This window comes from Phocoena sinus, chromosome 7, assembly GCF_008692025.1.
Source record: "Phocoena sinus isolate mPhoSin1 chromosome 7, mPhoSin1.pri, whole genome shotgun sequence".
Lineage (NCBI taxonomy): Eukaryota > Metazoa > Chordata > Mammalia > Artiodactyla > Phocoenidae > Phocoena > Phocoena sinus.
The window spans coordinates 109,477,907-109,503,866 of NC_045769.1; the positions used below are offsets into that span (position 1 = coordinate 109,477,907).

The window sequence follows — 25,960 nt, forward strand, 5'->3', positions numbered from 1 at the left end:
CAAAGTAGCTTATGCAGTGATTCTTACCTTGCTGGTCTCAGGGCTATCTGGGTCAAACTGAACTTGCTTAACAGCCAATTCTCTTCCTGTATCAACATCATAACAGAGGTAGACCCTGCCAAAGGCTCCCTGGCCAAGCAGTTTGCCCAATCTCCAGTTGGTTGGAGCACGAGGTGCTAAAAAAGAACATTTTCTTAAAATAGCCCAATGGCACACAATGGTTAAGGACTACTGCATTATTGATATCCTTAATTGAATATGCTTGGATATTAAGGGAAAATCATGTTCACCCAAATTCATAATGATCATCATCTTTGAAAACTGTAAGAATTCTAAACCCAAACAGGGTTCAGATCCCTATGACTAATTTTTTCCAATGAGATTTTTTTTCACCTGATTATAAACGTAATAGCATCTTTCACTCAATTTAAGATGCCACTGATTATGTAAGATGCACTACTTCTAATCTTTATTGCAGTAATATCTGTAATTAGTTTTTCAACTGCCTACAATGTAGAAAGCTGGAAAGACCATCGTTCTCATTCTAACAAGAGGAAATCTTGAAAGCAGCCAGTGGGGGAAAAAGCACACTATATACAGAGGAACAAAGATAAGAAATACAGCAGACTTCTCCTCAGAAAGTATACAAGCCAGAAGACAATGGAGAAATAACTTTAAAGTGCTGGAAGAAAAAAAAAAATTGCCCAGAACTCTATACTCAGAAAAATATATCTTTCAAAAATAAAGGAGAAATATGAGTTTTTCAAACAAACAAAAGCTGAAAGAATTTATTACCAGTAGACTCGTACTACGAGAAAATGTTAAAAACAATTCTTCGGGCAAAAGGAATTTGATACCTGACAGAATCTTGGATCTACATAAAGATCTACCGAAATAAACTGGAGGTATATTTAAAAGACATTCTTCTCCTATTTTTAATCACTTTAAAATATAGTTGCCTAAGGCAAAAATAGCAGCAATGTAGTGCGAGTCACAGATGTGAAAGTAAAATATGACAACACTAGCACAAAAGAGAGGAATTCAGAGTATAAAAATATTGTTGCAATAAATATCTTTGAGCATGAATCTTTTATACATTGCTTACATGATAAAGTTCAAATACTTTACCATCCGGCCTTAGTTACCATTCTAATTCTACTTCCACTGTTTCAAGTAAGACACCCTCTACTTCAGCCAAAGATGAACTATTCCCCATTTTCAGAAAATATCATGGCCTCTTGCACATGTCACCTCCTTAACTGGTGAATTCCTATGCACATCATTATCCCCATTAGATTACATCTTAGAGGCCATATTTGAAATCTCAGAGCTAAGTACTCAATAAGGATATGTGGAATGAATGAATGAATGACTAATTGGTAACAATTTTCCCAATAAAAGCAAAAGACAGAATCATTTAAAGTAATAGCAGTAATACCATGCTTATACCTGACATTACAACCACCTTTAGAAATACCATTTTTACCTCTTTTGAGATTCTGGTCTCCCTGTGAAGACTGGCTTGGTATTTATTCTTTTTTTAATACTATAAAATTCTGCAAAGGCTCTGCTACACATTTCACTATGCCAATTTCTATTACTCACAGCGGCTGGGTGGGCTGATGTCCATTACAGTCAAAGTAGGATTGTCTATGTCACTTCCCCTTCTTCTTATTCGACTCTCATCATACTCTGGGGTAAAGATACTGCTTCCACTACTAGTGCTTAAGGAGTGGTCTGTAGGACTGAAACTCACAGGAGACCGGAAGCTGGTCCCCTGGGTCCTTCTAGCTCTTGGAAAAGTTTTACGACCTACAAAGTGAAAATAGAATTACCTTGCAACTTTTATTAATATATTATAATTAAAAGTATTTAAAATTTGTAACATAAGAGAAATTTGCTCTGTGACTAGGCTAAGAAACTAAAACAGCAATTATATGATTATATGTTTTAAACTTAAAGAGAATAGTATTTTTTAAGAGTGCAAAGAAATATCTTTGTTAACACTGAATCATGAAGTAAAAAATAAAAATACAAAGAAAAGTGAAAGCAGAAAAGAAAAGGGGGGAGAAAAGAAACAGAATCTGAATATAAATTCAAATAACCTTTATGTTAACACACATACATTCATAAAAGCATAGAACTCCCTCAGTTTTGTATAAAAAGGAGAAAAAATATATTTATTCTTATTTCCAATAATGATTTAAAATACAAAATAAAAATTGCAAAGTTTATAGGCAGCAATTTTTTTTCCTTAAAAGGACAATGCAAGTATGCATTTCAACATCAAGGAATAATTTTCTAGTTAATACCATTTTTAACTACTCCTTTCTTTTTTCTAAGGGAAAGATAAGTATTATGAGGTAAGTTGGCATAAAGCTGTTATTGTAGTTTTAATTATGATCCAGTATCTTTAAAAAAAGTTTTAAGCAGAAAACTAAGTGATATAGGAACAAGTTTTTTTTATTGTTTCTGAGATTTTTAACAAACTGTTGTGTTCTTTGATCTAATAAACTTACCATCATTATAGTCTTGATGATGATATGAAACATGATACCTTCTTGGATATGTTCCTCCTTTTCCAAATTTCTCAAAGATAGGGTTATCATAGTCTATTAAGACACACAAGAAAGTTGTATACAAGTTATACAAAAGTCAAATATTTCCAATGATGAAAAACACATTTACTCATTTTTATTTGATTATTTTAAAAAGTTCCCTCGCCCTCCCAGCCAAAAGATTATTCAATGACATAACATTTAAACAGTTAGAATGTGAACAGTCTAACCTGAAAATTCCTGATGATTATCTGGGTAGCTCTGGGCCCTAGGCATTCGTGATTTTGGATAGCTCTCTCTAAAAGTAGAAAAAGTCTTGTTATTTTAAGACAAAATATTTAAGGCATTAAAAAAAATCTTTATGCAATACCAATATCTATCTGTATGTACGTGTATATATACATACATACATATAGAAAACAACATATATTTTATATATACATACATATATACACACACACATACATATATATACACATATATATGCCCTCTCTGAAACATTAACTGAGAAAGGGGGAACTTCTTTTCAAACACCTATTCGGTACATGCACCGCAAAAAGCCTGGCTTTTAAAATTAACCCACAGAGTACAGTGGTAAGAATGATATATTTTGGAATTACAGATGCATGGAAACACCTGTGTTTCAATCCTAGCTCTGCCACTTAAACTAGCTATTGCAACCTTGGCAAATCACCTTTCTGAGACTATTTCTGCATTTATAACAAGGAGATAATAATGTCTAACTCATCAATTTTATACTTATCTACCTCAGGACACTGTCTTTCAAATATTAAGTACTCAATATATAGCTTTCACAACACAATTTCCCTGAATTTCTTAAATGTTTTAAATATCTATCTTGAGATAGACATGGGCACAGACAAAGGTTTCATGTATATGGGTAACAAAAAATTAAACGTAAAGTTCCACACAATATTAGTTATATTTTCCAAATTTGCTTTCATAGAGCAATTCCAGAGATTAAATAGGTCATGATCTTAATAAAGATATTGACTTTGCATGCTACAGGCGAACACTGTCCGACTGAGACCAAGAGAGAGGGAGCACTTGTAACCAAAAATTCACAGATGCAACTTGTCCCAGCTTATATTCCTGAACAGCTGTCTCACAAAAGTACTTAAGCTTTAATTGACCAAAATACTGGGACATAACTACCAAGAATATATGTTATTTATAATTTGGTGCCAGAATGAACGTAATCCTGAACAGGTGCAACAACTCAAGAATCTCCAAAACAAAACCTATTATGAAAAATTTGACAGCAGTTTCACCAACACAGGTTTAAAAGTAAACGTACATAAATTCTAAGTTTGCCTTTAGTTTCAAACACCATTTAGCAAGAAACTCAGAATATTATAATCAGATATCATTTTAACTAAAAAAGATACTGAGCCCATGAAGTTAAGAAATTTGTCCAAACTGAAAAAATCAATTTGCCGTAAGTATAGATGAGTATCAACTACATTCCTCTGAATGTAACTCAGAAGAGTTGATACTTTGACATGTTATATATATGCATATTTACCCACATATATTAAAAAACAAAAACTACAATCAACATTACCCATCCAGAGGGCTATCAAGTGATGGACAACTTCCTGAGCCAGAATTTTCAGGGCTGCTTAAGGATAATGGGTCCAGCATCTAGAAAAATAAATGGGTCCACCTTGAGTCTGCATGATATAACCAGAAGTTACTGTTTTTTAAAAACAGCTTTATTGAGATATAATTCATGTATCATAAAATTCACCCACGTAAAGCATACAGTGCAGTTCAGTGGTTAACACTGAGAATGTATAACCCTCACCATAATCTCAGAACACTTTCAGTACCCAAAAAAGAAAATCCATATCCAACAGCAGTCATCCCCAGAGTTACTCATTTTTAAATGTTTTAAAAGTAGTTGTCCTTGTAGGTAGGCTACAACTTCAAAATTTCCTAACAGAAAAATAGGAATTTTCTATTTCTTTCTCTCTGGATTATTATCTAAATAATTAAAAGCTAAAACACTTCACATAATTTTGTTTACTGAAAACTGAACAAAGGCACCACCCAAATTGAAACAAATGACACCACGACTGCTACATTATTAGAAAATGTACACTCCTGTAATAATATAAGCAGCCAATTTAATGTTAAGAAAACAATAGTAAATCCATGAAAATACTTCAATACCACAAAACTTTAAAAAACATTTTTAAATGTTTTAGAAAGTAGACAAACCTCAGCTTCACAAAGTTAAATATTTATAGTTTTACTGTGTCTTTCAAATGTTAATTTAAAAAAATCCGAATGTTAATCCCAGGATTATAAACAAATGCATTCATTCACTTATGGATGAGCAACATAAGAAAATCAGCCTTATTCCACCTTTCTTTATACATGAATGCACACAGACACATGTAAATTAGTGGGTTTTTTCCTATATTTCTACTATTTTGTTCGCTTATAAAGGAAGATATGGGATTGGAGAAGAGGTAAAACAAATACCCCCTCCTCCATATACCTGCCAAACCACACTATTCCCTGACAACATCCCTTTAAATGAAATTAAAAACCACATCCAAATTTTGCTTACTTGGTCCATGCTCTCTGGAATGAACTCTCCTTCACTGTTGATACTGGTAAATGACCCATTCCGGGCAACCTGGTGTAATTCATCTGGAATGTATCCAGGGGGAGGGGAGCTTCTGTCTCTACTAGTGGGACCTCAAAGGAAAAAAATTGTATGATTTTATAAATTCCAGCAGGGAACCAATTCTTGTTTTAGTTAAATATACACTCAAAATTTCTGGACTATAATACAAATGCTTTTAGCAACTGAAATCTAGTTTTTATTAAAGCTTATCAGAGCACTCACGTCTGTAAAACTTCAAATGTTTTTATTCCTTTCTAAACTCCCACCTACTGTAATTATTAACCTTATTGTAATATTCACTTATATTTATTAGGTGGTATGTTCTTCTGACTGCTGACAACTGCATTATGAGTATTGTATTGATAATAAAGATTTTTAGATAAATGCCACTGCTTCTGCACTTCCAAAGGTCACTTGTACCCTGGTATATGTTACCCTTTAATGTAATTTATGGAAGGCATCATGATGTAGTGGAAAGAATATGGGCTTTACAGTCTAACCTCAATTTAAATCTCAGTTCCAGTTATTTACCAGCTCTGCGTCTTTGGGAAAGTTATCCAATCGCCATGAACCTGTTTCCTCATCTGTAAACATGGGACTAAATCTCTCCTTTGCAAGGGTGTTGTGATGGCAAAATTATTCATAATGAACATATGCTGTGCACATCTGTCTACATGATGTTCTTTCCATTGCCGCTCTTTAATCTTTAGAAACCTAAAGTGAGGTTACTTCTTAGTCATTTAGTCAACATTAGAATGTTTCCAATTTGGAATCCTGGACTTTATTCTTGGGTGCTTAAAATCAGGCTTTTGGTGGCAAGCCATATTCCTGGAATTTAAATTTATTCATACTTTAGAAAATCAGAGAATCTAATACAGTTCGTCTAATTATGCTATGTTTATTAACATAGTTTTCTCAGCTTTCCTCCTTATTTTTTGAAATTAAACTATAAAAACGATATGATGAAATCATGTGAGCATTTGAGTTCTGGTCAGATTTAAAGCAAAAAAGGCTTTTGCCTCATGTAAGGGGTCACTGTAAATACGTGTTGGCATTTGTTAGTGAAGAGATAGGGAGAAAGAGAACAAAATGATTATCAAGAGATATGCATGAAAGATAATTTTTCTACACGGGACTCCAAAATTATTAGGAACTATTGAGTCAGTGGTTGATGTGGGCTTTGTAACAACTATGATCACAATGTCCCTAATATTTTTATTTCTTCCATACGCCCCTATTTATAAACGAAGATAAATATACTCATTATTTGAAGCAGACAGGGAAGAAAAAAAGCTTAGAAAATTTCTTCATCTTCTTACTTGATAACCCATTTTTTTGAACCTTTGTTATTAATAGGTATGCCAATGCACTCTTGGTCAAAACCTCCACACCAGCATATACTCCCATCCCAAAGGAAGTTCTTCCTCTATCTTTTGTAAAAATAATTGAAGGAGATAATGATCAATAAATAAGGAAAAAAGATAACGGTCATATCTATCAAAGTCATTTCAAGTTTAAAGAGGTGCCAAGAAAAGACTAGTAAATTTTATACTTTACAATTTCCAGTTTCTTCTTATGCTGGCACTGAAGTCAAACAAGAATATTTATTAGTAGAATAAGAGTGAGACATTCAGTACAGTTTTAAATCAAAATGAATTTAAAATGTCAATTTAACTAATGTATTTAGCTTGTTCTGTCTAATGCAACTAAGATGAATTAGCAATTTTTTACTTTAAAATGATAGGTACTATAATGATAAGAAAAAGGATAAAGAAATGTATGATTAATAATAGTCATGCTTTCTAGTTTGAAAAGCAAAATGTAGCTTAAAAGTGTTCTCTCAGGGACTTCCCTGGTGGTGCAGTGGTTAAGAATCCGCTTGCCAATGCAGGGGACACAGGTTTGAGCCTGGGTCTGGGAAGATCCCACATGCCGCGGAGCAACTAAGCCCATGCACCACAACTACTGGGCCTGTGCTCTAGAGCCCATGCGCCACAACTACTGAGCCCTTGCGCCACAACTACTGAAGCCCGTGCACCTAGAGCCCCGTGCTCTGCAACAAGAGAAGCCACCACGATGAGAAGCCCAGGCACCACCAGGAAGAGCAGCCCCCGCTCACCGCACCTAGAGAAAGCCCATGCGCAGCAATGAAGACCCAATGCAGCCAAAAATAAATAAATTTATTAAAAAGAAAAAAAAGTGTTCTCTCAATTGACTGTTACAACAATCCCATGATTTAAAGATGAGGACAATGTTATTGGTCTCAGGTTAATTATAGAGCTGGAATTTGAATTCAGGTACCCCTAATGTTCTTTCATCAAAAATTTAAATTATATCAAAATACATCCAAATGAAGACAAGCAATTTTTATTTTACTTGTATATTATCTCTGCTGTTCATACTTCCAACACTTCTGAAACCCAAAGTAAGACAAAAGACAGACACTTAGAAGGAAGTAGTCATAAAAAAGCTTTTGGGTACCAAAACAGAAGATGAATAACAGATTTTCTGGTTGGTTCACATGCTAATTTAATCTTTTCTTTCATTACTAACAATCCTCTTCTATCACCAGTCTTAGATTCCCTTCCTGCTTCCTCCCTATTCATCTGTTTTATGTCTCCTACTTCCCCCTTTAAATCCATCCCTCACATATGTTTTCATGCTATCTTTAATACCCATTTTCAAGCAATGAAATGTTTTTATCATATAAAAATGTAGATTATCAATGTTTTATACAAATTGAAGAAGATGCACAGAACTAGGGAGTTCAGAGCACCTCTGCCCAGCCTATGCCTCTCTAATAGGCCTCCTTAAAGAAAAAAAAAAAAAAAGCACACAGGATCCATTTTTCTTTTTACCATAAATGTAAATATAAGTGTATTTTTAATGACTAATAAAGTAATTATAAAACATAATCTGGAAATTCTTAGCAATCTTTATTTTGGTAGCATTCTTGGCAATAACTAAAACTTAGAGAAAGGTTTATGAACTTAGTCCATCCATTAATTTTAATGTGTTAGAATTACTTCTTTTAATTTTTTTCCCTTCAGCTTATTTGTACAATTAAAACGCTCTTGAGGTTTCCTTTTAACTTGTTAAACATCAAAATACCCTGGGTATCTTAAGAAAGGAAATATTTAAACTGGAGACTGCTAATCGTGTAATACTTGACATTAACTTTTCAAGGGACATCAGATACCAGAACATAGTTAACTGAACTAAATTACAAAGAGTACAGAGATAGGCTGCTATTTATCAGGATTATGTTTAGGTGTTGCCCTACCTTAAAGGATGGAGATGAAACCAAGAAATCACCCATTTCATGATTTCGACGCTAGCTTTCTTACCTACTATAGAAAGTCTTTTTTTCCTCTCTGCTCCAAATACTGTGTTATCCAAATCTTCTAGTGATGGCAATGGCTCTAAATTAGTAGCCTACGAAGAAAAAAAGCAGATTCATACTATTCTTCCCCTTTAGGGCTTTAATCAGAATCCTTTCCCCTACCAAATATAACCCAGGAATTCTAGGTAACTACGTTTCATTTATTGACTTTTACAAGCATAAATCCTATAATCCTCACTGAAAAAACAAAATCCCAATTCATACCTGTGTACTTCCATTTATTACAAGTAATATTTTGAGGCTCTTCATATGAATACTACGATCCAGCAGTTCCACAGCTTTGTCCAAGTCATCTTGGGTGGTTAATGGAATCACCAACTAAACAAAAGGGAACATAGGAATTCTGTAGCCATCTCACCAGGTCAAGTCCTCCCAGGAGCATCTCCATTACTATGGAATTATAAATCTCAAAATACCTTGCTCTTCGATTTGTCAGTATAATGAAATTCTGAATGAATACATGTTATCTAGATTGTTTTGCTCTTCCCATCCTACCATCACTAAAATCATAAAATGAATATGGATTAATAAATTTTTTTCCTTTACTGAACATTAAATTCTTCTAGAAAACACATTTAAAGATTAAAGATCAGTTTTATAGGATAGTTCCATACTATTATTAAACTTAAGTTATAATATCTTCACCTCAAAACAGCATTAAGGAACATACACAAAAACTATGTAAAATAAAATTACTCTCTTTTATCTGCATTGATGAAAGTTTTACTTTTTTTATAGCAACCACAGATTCTCGTCCTCACCTGGTATGCTTACCAACATACAAAATACAATGAGCATCAGTGACGGATGCCGTGGAGGGGTGCCACCAGTAATGTACCTGCAATCTACAGCCTACCTGGCACGCTTATCTCTGACTTGACCACTACAGTCTAAAACAAGTAAGCTAAATGGGTGAGCCATCCTACAGTAACCCCTGAACGTTGAAATTTGCTTTCATTAGTCCTCTCATGGATCAGATGTTATAAGGGACAAAAGCACCTGAACAGCCTGTGAGGAAAAAGCATGATTCATACTACTAAACAAAATACTTCTTTTTTTAAACATGTAAACTTAGGGGCTTCCCTGGTGGCGTAGTGGTTGAGCGTCCGCCTGCCGATGCAGGGGACGCAGGTTCGTGCCCCGGTCCGGGAGGATCCCACGTGCCGCGGAGCGGCTGGGCCCGTGAGCCATGGCCGCTGGGCCTGCGCGTCCGGAGCCTGTGCCCCGCAACGGAAGAGGCCGCAGCGGTGAGAGGCCCGCGTACCACAAAAAAAAAAAAAAAAAAAAGTAAACTTAGTAGCTTAAGATGACTTTGTCAATAATCTTCAAAGTACATTCCGTTTCATTGAAAGGACAGAATAAAAACAAGTGAACATATTCCATACTTGTGAGCCAGCACCAACTAACACAGTATATAAGCCAATCAAACGTAAAGGCCTAGTTAGTTAAGGGTCCTCTACAGTACAAATACCTTGCGGGTAAGGACTCCCCCCCTAAGCCAGCAATGAACACAGAGCACATCAAAAACCAAATACTTGGTAAATATTGTTTAATAAATATCATAGGGTAAAAGCTTCATCTGCACCCAAACCCACTAGCTGACATGGTGTGCATTCATTCTCTATAGATTTCTTTATGAAAACTATTCCTTGTTTTAAGAAAGGCTGCCAGACACAAATACAAAGCAGAACTAATGTGAATTACATCATACAATCTGCTTACATTTACTTACTCTGTACTTGAAATTATATTCCCAATTTCTGTTCATATAGCTAGTTTTATACTGTCACAATTTAGCTACTATCAGGCCTTTTTTTCTCTGTGAGAATTTTTTTCTAATAAAAAAAAAGAATATTAACTGTTTGGTATCATAGAACAAGTCTGATCTACTTAATTAAATTCCTTTCATTTTCCTATCAATCATGAACCATATTGGTACACCTTGTTCCCATCTTTAATAGTTTGTAAATTATATTTTAAGCACTAGAGAACATTTTAAAGCAATGAAGAGGATTGTTCTGCCAACCTTTCATTTAGGGGAAAACCTGAATGTTTACTTTAACTACACATTATTTATAATTGGATTGTTTACTTCTCCAAGATACTGCTGCTTTGGAAGGAAAAGACACTAATTTAAATCACAGTAACAAAGTATGACCATAAATGATTCCGCTCTTCTTTAGCTTATGAAAGTGAAATCTGGACATTCTGGAGTACCTGGAGTGGCAGCCTGGACTACTGTCTATATCGCTGATGTAATCCCTCATATGTGCTGAGATCACTTATTACAAATTTTAAAACAAGGACTAAAAGTCACGAACAAGTCCCACCCTACCTAAATTATACTAAATAAGTCACCCAATATTTCCCTGCTTGGTGAATTCATTTTGGCCTCATTCATGAAATCTATTTGCCTCTGGCTTATTACTGATAAATCCAGTTGTATGTTAATAAAAATCATTTCTGGAAAGGAAACTAAAAATTAAGTCCAAAACCCCGTTAAATAGAACCTAAGTTTGAAATAAGTTAATTATCTTCCTAACTTTACATAGTGAAACATGAAAACTGCCCATAAAAAGGCTTGTCCTCCTCTACCTATCTGAAATGGAAAAGGTCTTAGAAAACCCACTTACTTTTGCCTGCATTTATCTCCTGTGACAATACACACAAACCCGACACTTTATTAGATAAAGAGTAGCCTAACTCACAGATCCAACCAATCCCAGCTTAAATTTGCTTGTTTCAATTCTGGCAAACCAGAAGTTTATAGTCTTTTAGAACAGAGGATTTTATATCACACGAGAAAAAAATATTTATGGAACTGGAAAAACAAGAAGTCTAAATGAGTTTTTAGCTTGTCTACAAGTCCACGAAACTAATACACCTTGTTAAGTCTTTCCCTAGTGCCCCCAATGTCCAAGGACATGCCCTGGGCTTGTCATGATGTGAATCAGGACATGGTTAACTTACAGAATCACAGATTCTCACAGAAACTCAAGAGTTGCAAGACAATTTTAAACAATGTAATGTTACCCCAATGCCTCCTCCACCACATTTCTACCAAGAGACCACCCAGCATAATGGCAAAACCACTCTCAGAAATCCTTTAGAAAGCATGAGAAAAAGAAACTGAAATGGAGACATTTTCCAATTTTTAGACAATGGGAGAGGGTTCCTAAAACTACAGATCAATTAGCTTGATGTCAATCCTCAAGAAAACCCTAGAAAAAATTATATGCAGGCACCCCTTGTTTTAGTGTGCTTCACCTTACTGCACTTCAGATACCGTGTTTTTTACAAATTGAAGGTCTGTGGCACCCCTGCCGCAAGTCTACTGGCACCATTTCTCCAACAGCATTTACTCCCCTTATGTTTCTGTGTCACATTTTGGTAATTCTTCCAAATATTTCAAACTTTTTCATTATTATTATAATTGTTATGGTGATCTATGATCAGTGATCTTTGATGTTACTATTACAAAAAGATTACAGTTTGCTGAAGGCTAAGATGATGGTTAGAATTTTTTAGCAATAAAAGTATCATTAGGTAAGATTTTTTTTTAGACATAATGCTATTGCACATTTACGAGACTATATTATAATGTAAGCATAACTTTTATATGCACTGGGAAACCAAACAATTCATGTGACTAGTTGTATTGCAATAGTCACTTTATTGTAGTGGTCTGGAACTGAACCTGCAGTATCTCCAAGGTATGCCTATAAACAAATTGGGAGAACTCAGAAAGGAAACAGCAATTTTAGGAGCTCAGACAGGTACACTATGAACAAATCATGTCAAACTAACTTCATTTTTTTTGACAGAACTACTAAGCTCACAGATCAAGACAATATTGTAGTCAATGTATCTTGGCATTTGAAAGTTTTCCATGATACAATTTTAGACCAAACAAAACCAAAACAAAGATATAACTGGGTTCCTTAGAATCATAACATGAGATAAAGATTCAAGTATGTTTATAAAAGATACTAGGACACACTGATCGGGGAATGGGGAAGACAGGGAAGAGAAGGAGCCCCATAAAGGGTATCCTATCCAGCTAGTTACCACCGTGGGTAAGTGAGGCCCATCCATCCCCACCTCCCACCACATCCTTCAGCCTCATATCGCCAATCCCAATTCCCCACTGCCATATGTACTTCAGCTTACACCCTACAGCCATACCTCTGAAAAGCCCTCAGTCTCAGGGGCTGGCAGATGGAAATCAGGCCAACACAAACAGAAATAAGTATCATGATAGGGCCAGGCAACAAGAGGTGTTCATGGCTAACTGAAAACCCAAAAAAGTATTTGAAAAATAACATTTTAAGGTATTACCACAGTATAATACTCATCACTTTGTTCAGAAATATTATTTGGATATGGATTTTTACTTTATCAAAATATTTTCCACTTTCAGCATAAGTGGTTTCTTTAGACAAGCTACATTAGCATGTTCTTTTGCTTTAAAATAACAATAATTCATTTGAAAACCTAATATTTCAAATATTTTTATTAGCACAATGCTTTAACATTTGCAAAGTACTTTCACATTTTCTCAAATTAATTTTTACTGACCTTTCCACTGTCACTCCATTCCCACTGACACTTTTTCTACTCCTGACACACAAGTCTTTTCCATCTTAGGATCTCTGTGTGCTCTGCTCTCAAGCTGCTCTCTCTGTCAGGAATGTTGTTCCCCTCAAACTCTTTGCAGGGTTGGCTTTTCATACTTCAAATCTCAACAATTAAATATTACGACCTCATTCAGCTCTTCCTTAGTACTACCTAAATAGGACACCTACTGCCCTTGCCTTTATCCTTTATCATAACACTTTATGCATTTCCTTCGAAGAACTTCACATATTTAAACAAATCAATTATTAACTGTCTGCTTCTACCACAAGTCTATAAACTCCATGAGGGGCTGTAATTCATAAATCATAGCCATCATGCCTGGCAAATTCAACAGTATTTTTCGACAGGGAACAATAACAAATTAACCAATTAACTAAACTGTCCCTAAAATTTTTTAAATCTCAAGATCTTGATCTGAGATCACAGGACTTGAAAGAAATCTCAGAGATTTGCAATCCACATTTTACAGAAGGTTCAAAAGGGGTTCCCCAGAACACAGAGCTCCTGAATGCCACAGTGAGCCCTTAAGATTACACGTACTGACCCCCAACATAAACATGATGATCTAATCACGTCCTTACAAACATGAAAGTAGTCCTTTAAGCTTTAACTAAACTGTCCAACTACCAAAGCTCTGTTGACTCTGTAGACAAGTATACAGTATGAAAAGAAAAGAGTTCATCAATAAAGAACAAAGAGTAAAAATAAAACACAAATAAGCAGCAAACCTCTAAATAATACATACAGTTCCTCCTTTAACAGATTCTCAATTATTTGCACAGCAGCACCTTTCAGTATCCTCCACAATGAAAAAACTCATTTTAATAAGTTAAAATTTACTTCTGTTATCTTATTCCTCTCTAAAATACCATATCCTTAATCAAGCCCCAAATAAAAGCACAACCATCCTAAAACAATCTCTTAAATAAACACACTGCTTTCCAAAACAAGAACTATTGAAAGTTAAACTGTACATGTTTACCTCATTATTGGTATAATGTAGGTCCATAGACTGTCCAAAGGCAATTTTAGCTTTAGACCTCAGATCTTCCAGTTTAACTGGTCTGGGAAACTGAAGGATTCTATATAGACAGAATTTTTATATATTTTATTTTCTTAGGCATAGTTAAATAACTTACTTGCAACAGTTATCGCTTGGACAGAGAAATATAAAATTAAGTTAAAATGTAAACATTCACTTAAACACTACAATGGCGCATTTTTGATCAAGTGCACCAATATTTCAACACAAAGTTCAAGAACTCTGAAGTTTGTTCTATCTTAATAAAAATTATAAAAAGGAAATTCTCTAAATGTTCTGCACTTTATAATTTGTGCTGCAAGTGTTATATGAACATAAAAGAGCAATGTAAAATGTTCATTGAGGAAAGTGATTAATTATGTGACATCCATACGATGAAATGCATCAAAACTGTTAAAAAGAATAAAGCTGTTCTCCAGGGATCCAAATTTTGATTCCTATACCCTTATCAACTCAACATTTCTGAGCACATATATATATCGTGTAAGCACATCTCCCCCAGATAAATATCTTTAAAGAGTTAAAATTTTTTAATTTTAGAATTTTCTTCGTATTTCACAAAGGATTGACTTGTGTTGCCCCTGGGGACCATGAACCTAAGCTTGGAGACTACTCTACTAGACCGTAGGTTTTGTAACAGGAGGGATCATGTCTATTTCACTTACTTTATTCCCTTCATAGCCTAGCATATGGTAAGTACTCAATACATAGTGCTCAATGAATAAAAAAAAAACTGAGAAAATATCCATAAAGAATTGTAAATAGGAAAAAAGTAGATTGGACAATACATGTATGGTATATCTAGTATGTCCCCCCCCTCTTTTTTTTAAACATCTCTGTGTAAATCATTTTTACATCTTCAGTTTGTATGATTTATGAGCCTTCTAAAATTTCTTAAAATGGATAGATCTTTCATTAAATTAATTTAATGAGACACTAATAATAGAAATAAAATCCCATCTTCTCTAACTCCTATTAGGTCTTGTTTAGCAATTCTGTTGTCAACCACCACTACTATGACTTCCACCATTCCACTGAGATACAGATACCCAGTTGAAGGCTAGGCTTCCACCTCCGCTAAGTAATTTGTAGTCACCATTCCAACTCACTTTCCTCAATGTTATTAATTAAATACAGGTCATATGATTAAAGTCTCTTGAGAATAATCAAAATTGTGAATTTAAGACCACACACCTAAAGTATCTGAAGGGACGATACAATTATAATAAGGAGAAATACATTTAATTTCCACTGAGTAAAAATTTTAAAAAATAGTAATATTTAAAACTGCATTATGCAATGACCTTATTTATTTCCTAGTACTGCAAAGTAAAAACATTAATCATTTCTGATGTTTAGCCTGAATTTTGACAGGTTCTATCTTAAGTCCAAGTACACATTACAGTTACCAAGGACTATTCCATTCTCAATTTGTAAGCCATGAACCTTCATTAAAATCTAAAAACAACCTCTAATGGTCTTAACTAGGACAAGCATTTGATTATATCAATAAACCGACATATAATGTTTCCTTCCTCACCTTTTTTCTCCTCTGTGTTCAAATTTGACTCGGACATCATTCTGTAACGAAATAATAAATCATTTCAGAGATCAGATAAAATTTCCAGAATTTCTAAATCACTTTTTTTTTCTTAGTCACTCATTTAAAATAGAGCAGAGGGGGAAGGAGGTTTCATTTTCAGTGTCAACTCCAATCAATCGATAGTGTCTACCAAAGAGCTGAGCTGAGAATTAGGTTGCTGAATCTGGGCTCAAAGGGAAAGAGCACCAAGATCTATTAGTGATGGCATCATGGGTCTGCGACATTTGTTAATTCTGTTAGAGGGCAATATAGAATACTATATTTCCACTTTTTTATGTTAGACATCCCAAACAAATTTAATATGATACTCCAATAAAAATTAATTAAAAAAGAATCAAAATGATCTTCATCTGTAAATATACAGAATAATAGACTATTTTAAATAAAAACTATTGCTCGTGTTACATGCCTTAAGAATTGGATGAAATATCAACTCTAGAGAGAAGTTACCACATTAAATGAAACTACCATTTAAAAAAACAAAACAAAACAGACACCCTACGGAAAAATGTATGCAAATAACAAAATACTTGATTCGAAAGTGTGAAAGCTAATCACTTTAAACAAACCCTGTATACAATTAGGATATTCAAAGAAAGTAATTCATAGAATAACAATATATATTTATTAAAATATTATTGAGACAAATACCTGCTTTTTTGGTGATAAGGATTTTGCTTTTCTGGTTTCCTGTAAAGATAATGCTGGTCGACTGGCCTTATGAAGAACAGCCAAATCTTGCATGATTGAGTTCAAAGCTTGCTGATCATCTGGTATTTTTAAAATAACATATACACAGAATTGTAATTTCAATATGTATTTATCATAGACACCAATACAAAAATCTATAGTAAAATTTAATGTAAAAATACATTAATTTAATGCAAAAAATGCATCTAGAACATTTTCAATGCCTACATTCCTGCTATTTTGGTGAAATAAAAATTTAGTTATTTAAAAACTGAAGACAAGTAACATTAAAACTGCACTAGACTCAAGCACTTGCATCTTACTCGCATAGGTGTTCACACGAGACATTTATAAGGCAAGTAAAGTCATTCTGATGCTTCTAATGATGTAACATCCTAGCACATGAGTCAAAACAGCCCTGTTATGACAAATTCTTTTCTACGACACCTAAACAAAACATCAACAAGACATCTAAAATCTTAATTAAAACAAGTGGGGAAAAAATAAACAACTTTCTATAAATACCATCATTATTTAACATTTATGTTCAAAGTATGGAATGCCTTTTAGAGTTTTTCTCTTTCATCAATACTTCATGTCAGAAACAAAGAAATGCTTTATCAGTGGATGAAGACCTATACTGATACTTGGAAGTGTTTTTTTTTTTAACTTCTTCACCATAAGGTTCAACAAGACTACATTTAACAGACAAACTATTTAATGGTCTCAGCCACTAACAACTTAAAAGGTATCAATGCAAGAAAAAAGTAATGAATCCATAAAACTGAATGAAAGGATCATGAACCATGAACTTTTACTCTCTTCCAAACACATCAGAGATTTCTAAGACTATAAGCATGAGCCTCCTAGTAATGTCAACTATATGATCTCTGGAAAACTTCAGAGACAATTTAATTGATTTTCACTAGTAAATCAACTCTACTAATGATAATCACCAATTGGTAAATAAAGGAACTGAGGGACTTTACAGCTTACATTTTAAAATGTAACCATTTTCGTGAAGAGTAATTTAAGTTCCAGAGCAGTAGTTAAAACATGCTTTATCCTGTAAAGGGAGATCATTAAAAAGAATGTGGCAAGTCAATGGCTTCATCAGTCTTTCAAACACACAAATAGCTGACTTCTCTAACATGTTAATTTTTTATAACACTCAATATATTCTGTTCTACAGTAAAAAAAACTTGCATATTAAAATTAAAATAATGGCTCCAAAGGTTTTGTTAATAAATTCCAGGTCTGGAGAAAATTTTAATCCTTCACAAAGTATTCTTTGTAAAATAAAATTTCTACATAATATTAGCTTAGCCAAACAGTAACTGAGCCAGATGGGTATAATGTAATAACAACAGGTGTATTGTATATGGGTCCAAGCCAGATTATGTCATTTATTGATAAAAATAAATCCTCCCTTAGAAAAAGAATAAGTTGAAAATGATCTGAACTGGAATAAAATTATCTGATGTAACCTTCTTAAGAAAAGTAAGACCCTTAATTCTATACTGGGGAAAGGAAAACTCTTACACATATCTATGTTTTATTTTCTTCATTAAACACTTGAATTTAGGCATTTTCACAATATTTAATGTTTAACATTACATGTTTAATATTATAACACCAAAATAAATAAATGCCTGGGAAGGCTTTGGCTTAAATCTCTTATCACATTTACATATACTAACTTCCTTGTTTAAAAAAATGAATACCGTTTTCTACAGTACATGTAAAAAAGTAAAGAGAGCCATTTGAATAAAAGTAACTTCTCAGGGAGATACCATACAACTGAAGGGTTACTTAATTGAATTCCTTCTTTTTCTGGAATGAAGGAGAATCAGATGGTAAATTAGTACCCAGTAGGTAACTTACTTTTGATAAGATGTAAGCTAACAAATTCCCAAAGGATCGAACAAAGTGGTGAACATACACTACAAGCACTGTTCTAACTATTCCTAGACTGTTTTACTCTATTAAGAATCTCTATGGTGGTTACAGGTACTAGGAAAATTAGACAGGTTATAAACGTCATAGGATCACGAGTTGATCCAAATGGCAGAGAGGATGCTTGAAGGATCCCAGAGCCTGACCAACAGTCACACAGGAGAAGCAGTGTATTTCTGACAAACGTTAAAAGGACAGTGAGTTGAGCAGAAAACCGGAAAATACTTGGGAAATAATTTCAAATAAAAAATTTATCAGCAATGTTTAATTTGATAGCTTATATTCTTATTTTACTTTAAAACTACAGGAGAAAATCTTCAATCAAAAATTCAAATATCTGTGACACACTTTTAAATATTCACAGTTTCTTGTGACTAGCTTTGTACATGTTTTTAAGCAATGACTGTTCTTTGCATACTATAAGTATCATTTGAGAAGTATGGTATAATTCAAATTTAATATAAAGTTCAGACTGCAAGTGAGAGCAACAAAAATGAAAAGTTGGTATGAATTCAGTAAAAGGATATCCAATTTGGAATTGGAGGCGAAGGTGACAAAAGTGGAGAATTTGGACTACATGATGGCACTGCACTCATGGTTAAAAAAGGAGAAAGTAGGGCTTCCCTGGTGGCACAGTGGTTAAGAATCTGCCTGCCAATGCAGGGGACACGGGTTTGAGCCCTGGTCTGGGAAGATCCCACATGCTGTGGAGCAACTAAGCCCACGTGCCACAACTACTGAGCCTGCGCTCTAGAGCCAGCGAGTCACAACTACTGAGCCCACGTGCCTAGAGCCCATGCTCCACAAGAGAAGCCACCACAATGAGAAGCCTGCGCACCACAACGAAGAGTAGCCCCCACTTGCTGCAACTAGAGAAAGCCTGCGTGCAGCAATGAAGACCCAACGCAGCCAAAAATTTAAAAAAATAAATAAATAAATAAAAGAGACTGTAGAAGAGAAATTTAGAAAGTAGGAAGGTGGAGGTTTATTTTACACACTTACCACGAGTAGACACACTGAAAGTGTGCTAGCCCTCCCACTAAAGAACACAGACAAATTAAAGTTCCTTGGCCTAAATGCCATGTATATACATATACAAGTGACTAATATATTTTTTTAAATTAATTTATTTATTTTTGGCTGCGTTTCATCTTTGTTGCTGCACACAGGCTTTCTCTAGTTGCAGCGAGCGGGGGCTACTCTTCGTTGTGGTGCACAGACTTCTCATTGCAGTGGCTTCTCTTGTTGCAGAGCACTGGGCCTAGAACACATGGTCTTCAGGAGTTGTGGCTCACAGGCTCAGTAGTTGTGGCACACTGGCTTAGTTGCTCTGCAGCATGTGGGATCTTCCCGGCCCAGGGCTTGAACCCACGTCCCCTGCATTGGCAGGTGGATTCTTAACCACTGCGCCACCAGGGAAGCCCCAGCAGACAGATTCTTAACCACTGCACCAACCAGGGAAATCAGAGTGACCAATATTGATACATTTGTTAAGCAAGTGGTAGGAAAAGTGTGACAAACACAAACATTGGCAAATACATGTCAGCATTAAGATACCGTTATAAGATACTGGTCTAAGTTTAAAACCTTAGCTTCCAACTACCCAGTCCATTTTTCCCCATTTAAGATAGGACAGACCAGTTGCTCCATTTCTTTCTAGCGTTTCACTGTCCAATCCCTGCCTCACACTGGAATGCTCAACCCCAAGGAGAAAAGAGAAGAAAAGAAAGAAAAGAGAGTAAAGAAGAAAACAAAATGATATAGAAACTGAACACCCACAATCCATTCCCATACTTTAGCCTCTCTTTCCATTAACATTATGACACCATAGGAAATTCACAAGAGTTGTAAAACATATCCTCTTCAAGCACCAATGATTTACTGCTCTATTATTTTATAAAGTTTCATGATTTATTATTTTTATGCAGCTATTTTCTTTAGCCTATCTATATTATTACACTGTTGAGTAATTACAACAATTCATTCTTCAGCATTTATTCAATCTTTAAAAGTCAGGTTTCTTTACCAAGTATTCTCTCTGGCCATCAGGTTCTAAGAAAATCACGATCCATCTTAACAGTTTATTTTGAATGTCCATACTATGTCCTGCATAAACTGGTTATCCCAAAACTGTAGAAGTCAACACAAAAAGTGCTTTAATTGAAAATCTATTAAGTAAATAAATGTAAAATATTACATAAATCTACTTAATCATAAAATTTCTTCATAAAAACTTATCATACACACAGAGAAAAAGTTGTCCCTCCCATTTTATCCTTTAATTATAGATGAGAAATGCTTTTAGTTGGAACTCACCCATCATGGCAACCAGCTTGACTATTTGAAAATTAGGGAAATGGTTCTCTCATCAGCATTCTCTATTGCCTAAGAACATAAAAAGATGAACACGTTAATAAGACGAAGAAAGAGAAGAGGTAGCCACAAAAAGAAAAAAGTCAGTATAAATAACACTAATGTGAATGTACAATATTAATACTTTACACATTTTGCTGGGGAGAAGTGCCTTCTTTTTTCCAGATATTCAATTATTGAGAAGGAAATGAAAATTATTATTATTTTAAATTAAATTTACCTAAGTACTTTTCAGGTTCCTATCTATCTAAGCTAAAGCAAAACAAAACAAAATGATTTTTGAGAGTCAAAAAACTTAAGAGATAATCTAATAAACTCAAGTTCCGGTACTTCCCTGTTGATCCAGTGGATAAGAATCCACCTTCCAATGCAGGGGACGCGGGTTTAATCCCTGGTAGGGGAACTAGGATGCCACATGCAGCGGGGCAACTAAGCTGGCATGCCACAACTACTGAGCCCACGTGCTCTGGAGCCCACGCATCACAACTACAGAGAAGCTCGCGCACCGCAACTAAGACCCGATGCAGCCAAAACTAAATAAATAAGTATCAAAAAAACAAAACTGAAGTTCCCACAGGGCAATGGCAGATATAAAGACTGAGTGCAAATGTCATATTTAGAGCCATCAACAAAATAGTAAAGGCCTACAAATCTCCATAAAAGAAAATATTATCACAATCAACAAAAATTCCAAAAGTTTGCAGCAATCTGGACAGCATTTAGGAGTCACAGTAAAAAGAGAGAAGCTTGTGGCATTCTGACCTTCCCTATTCCTATCTTCCTGCCCCTTATTCCCAGCTCCAAAGTAGCAATCTAAACCAACAGCCCACAGTCACCATGAAAATGAGCAGCCTGGCAGCAACTGGAAAGGGCAGAATGGAACTGGAATGCCTTCAAAGTCTGATTCCAAAAAAACTGTCATTATTTGACCTATCTAATGGTTGGCTGATAGACCCCATTTGAAAGGCTGCCTTTATTTAACCTGACTCAAAGCTTTTCCATTGCAAAGAACTTGGAGTGTTTGCTGAAATCAATCAGGGACAACATATGTCAACTGTCTGAGGAAGGGGAAAATAGTTGGGCAAACAATAGGTTAAGAAAAAAATTTTTTAGAAAAGCTGAGAAATGAGATGTCAACAGGGAACTCTGAAAAGCTCCAACAGACTCCTGGGACTCTAGAAGGTACACAAATGCCCAAGGCTGTTGCTTTACTCAAGAAAGGCTTTCACCTCTGGCTAACTCTGAGGCTCTGTGTAGCAGTAAGTAAAGGATAAGGTGGAGTTGTAAATGCCTGGGAGAAGGTTAAAGGCCAGCCCCAACACACACAGAAAACCACTCAAAACAGACTTCGAGACTTATCTGTTCCAAGTATCTAAGGAAATCTCTGTCTAATCATTAGATGACAGCTCAACTAAGAGCAGTCTTCAGTGACCATATATGACAAAGAATACAGACTTTAAAAAGTGAGTTCTGAAATGTCACTAAACAAACAAATAAGAAGAATAAACAAAAAACACTGGGGAGGGGACATCCCTGGTGGTCCAGTGGTTAAGACTCCATGTTCCCAATGCAGGGGACATAGGTTTAATCCCTGGTCAGGGAACTAAGATCTGGCATGCTGTGTGGCACAGCCAAAAAACAAACAAACAAACAAACAAAAAACCACTGGGGAGGGAGAAGAATCTGATTTCCAGACGTGGCCCATTATAATATTTTAAATGTCCAGTTTTCAAGAAAAAAATGAGACATACAAAGATATTAGTCCATACACAGAGAAAAAGCAATCAACAGAAACTGACCCTGAGAAAGCCTAAATGTCAGACTAACTAGACACATAAAAATATTCCAGATTCCTAGATGAAAAGCCAGTGTTCAGCATAAACTATACTGTTTGTATAAGCAGCTTAGGCACAATAAGCCATTCTTATCAGTTAGGCAGCTGGGAACTCTCCTGAAATCCAAGTTCTCAGATGCCAGCCAATGATAAGCAATTCATTCCAAAGATAAGCAGTGAGGCTATGTGAACTCTTTTCTACAAACAGCAGAAGGAAATTAATAGACAAGTTTAAAGAAACTGCATAAAGCAATAATTATAAGCGTGTTGTTGGGTGTACAATATATAGATATAATTTGTACAACAATATACACAAATTTCCCTTTGTATAGTACAAAGGAAAGAGGAGGGATGGAGTTAAAAGGAAAGTTTTGTATGCCACTCAAGTTAAGTGGCATTAACTCAAACTACATTGTTTTAAGTTGAGATGTTAATTTTAATCCCCAGGTCAATGACTGAAGAATACATTTTTTTAAATGGCAAAAGAAATGAGAGAATTAAAATAGCACACAACAAAATATCTATTTAACCCAAAGAAGGCAGTAATGGAGGAATGAGGAACAACAAATAAGATACAAAACACAAAGAACACAAAAATAAAATGGCAGATGTAATCTTACCTTATGTGTAATTATATTAAATATAAGAGGAATGAACAAACCAGTTAAAAGGCAGAGATTAGCAGACTAGGTTAAAAAACAAGATCTAACTATATGCTGTCTACATCAGACACATTACAGATTCAGGCACAAAACAGGCTGAAAGTTAAAGACTGTAAAAAGATATACCATGCAAACAGTAGCCAAAGGAGACCTAGCTATACTAATAGCAGACAAAACAGAATATATTATACACGAGCACTGAATATGAAACTGTGACTAAAAATCTTCCAACAAACAAAAGCCCAGGACCAAATGGCTTCACAGGCAAATTCTATCAAACATTTAGAGAAGAGCTAACACCTGTCTTTCTCAAACTCTTTGAAAATTTGGCAGAGGAAGGAACACTCCCAACCTCATTCTACAGAGCCACCATCACCCTGATACCAAAACCAGACAGAGATGTCACAAAGAAAGGAAACTACAGGCCAATATGACTGATAAATATAGATGCAAAAATCCTCAACAGAATACTAGCAAACACAATCCAACAGCACATTAAAAGGATCACACACCCTGATTAAGTAGGGTTTATCCCAGGAAGGCAAGGATTCTTCAATATACGCAAATCAATCAATGTGATACGCCATATTAGCAAACTGAAGGAGAAAAACCATATGATCATCAAAATAGATACAGAAAAAGCTTTTGACAAAATTCAACACCCATTTATGATAAAAACCCTCCAGAAAGTAGGCATAGAGAAAACTTACCTCAACATAAAAAAGGCCATATATGACAAACCCACAGCCGATATTGTTCTCAAGGGTGAAAATCTGAAACCATTTCCTCTAAGATCAGGAACAAGACAAGGTTGCCCACTCTCACCACTATTATTCAACATAGTCTTGGAAATTTTAGCCACAGCAATCAGAGAGAAAAAGAAATAAAAGGAATCCAAATCGAAAAAGAAGTAAAACTGTCACTGTTTGCAGATGACATGATACTATACATAAGGAATCCTAAAGATGCTACCAGAAAACTACTAGAGCTAATCAATGAATTTGGTAAAGTAGCAGGATACAAAATTAATGCACAGAAATCTCTGGCATTCCTATACACTAATGACGAAAAATCTGAAAGAGAAATTAAGGAAACACTCCCACTTACCATTGCAACAAAAAGAATAAAATACCTAGGAATAAACCTACCTAAGGAGACAAAAGACCTGTATGCAGAAAACTGTAAGACAATGATAAAAGAAATTAAAGATGATAAAAAACAGGTGGAGAGATATACCATGTTCTTGGATTGGAAGAATCAACATTGTGAAAATGACTATACCTCTCAAAACAATCTATACATTCAGTGCAATCCCTATCAAACTATCAATGGCATTTTTCACAGAACTAGAACAAAAAATTGCACAATTTGTATGGAAACACAAAAGACCCTGAATAGCAAAAGCAATCCTGAGAAAGAAAAACAGAGCTGGAGGAATCAGGTTCCCTGACTTCAGACTATACTACAAAGCTACAGTAATCAAGACAGTATGGTACTGGCACAAAAACAGAAATATAGATCAATGGAACAGGATAGAAAGCCCAGAGATAAACCCACACACATATGGTCACCTTATCTTTGATAAAGGAGGCAAGAATATACAATGGAGAAAAGACAGCCTCTTCAATAAGTGGTGCTGGGAAAACTGGACAGCTACATGTAAAAGAATGAAATTAGAACACTCCCTAACACCATACACAAAAATAAACTCAAAATGGATTAAAGACCTAAATGTAAGGCCAGACACTATAAAACTCTTAGAGGAAAACATAGGAAGAACACTCTATGACATAAATCACAGCGAGATTCTTTTTGACCCACCTCCTAGAGAAAGGGAAATAAAAACAAAAATAAACAAATGGGACCTAATGAAACTTGAAAACTTTTGCACAGCAAAGGAAACCATAAACAAGATGAAAAGACAACCCTCAGAATGGGAGAAAATATTTGCAAATGAAGCAACTGACAAAGGATCAATCTCCAAAATATACAAGCAGCTCATGCAGCTCAATATCAAAAAAAAGAACAACAATCCAAAAATGGGCAGAAGACCTAAATAGACATTTCTCCAAAGAAGATATACAGATTGCCAACAAATACATGAAAGAATGCTCAACATCACTAATCATTAGAGAAATGCAAGTCAGAACTACAATGAGGTTTCACCTCACACCAATCAGAATGGCCATCATCAAAAAGTCTACAGGGCTTCCCTGGTGGCGCAGTGGTTGAGAGTCCGCCTGCCGATGCAGGGGACACGGGTTCGTGCCCCGGTCCGGGAAGATCCCACATGCCGCGGAGCAGCTGGGCCTGTGAGCCATGGCTGCTGAGCCTGCGCGTCTGGAGCCTGTGCTCCGCAACGGGAGAGGCCACGACAGCGAGAGGCCCGCGTACCACAAAAAAAAAAAAAAAAAGTCTACAAACGGGGCTTCCCTGGTGGCACAGTGGTTGAGAATCTGCCTGCCAATGCAGGGGACATGGGGTAGAGCCCTGGTCTGGGAAGATCCCACATGCCACGGAGCAACTGGGCCCTGAGCAATAA

General features: G+C 35.2%; 1 protein-coding gene across 1 annotated transcript in view; it reads right to left on the reverse strand.

The window, feature by feature from the left end:
• Nucleotides 1–25,960, reverse strand: part of MAP3K2 (mitogen-activated protein kinase kinase kinase 2) — a 96,485-nt gene that overhangs the window by 22,354 nt on the left and 48,171 nt on the right. The window contains exons 2-13 of the mRNA XM_032637069.1: nt 20,866–20,934; nt 16,555–16,673; nt 15,841–15,881; nt 14,241–14,340; nt 8,825–8,938; nt 8,565–8,652; nt 5,158–5,288; nt 4,144–4,223; nt 2,789–2,856; nt 2,520–2,612; nt 1,606–1,812; nt 28–176 (exon numbers count right to left, since the gene is read on the reverse strand). Of these exons, the coding sequence (XP_032492960.1) occupies nt 28–176; nt 1,606–1,812; nt 2,520–2,612; nt 2,789–2,856; nt 4,144–4,223; nt 5,158–5,288; nt 8,565–8,652; nt 8,825–8,938; nt 14,241–14,340; nt 15,841–15,881; nt 16,555–16,673; nt 20,866–20,872 (1,197 nt within the window). The 5' untranslated portion in view covers nt 20,873–20,934. The remainder of the gene's footprint in view (nt 1–27; nt 177–1,605; nt 1,813–2,519; nt 2,613–2,788; nt 2,857–4,143; nt 4,224–5,157; nt 5,289–8,564; nt 8,653–8,824; nt 8,939–14,240; nt 14,341–15,840; nt 15,882–16,554; nt 16,674–20,865; nt 20,935–25,960) is intronic.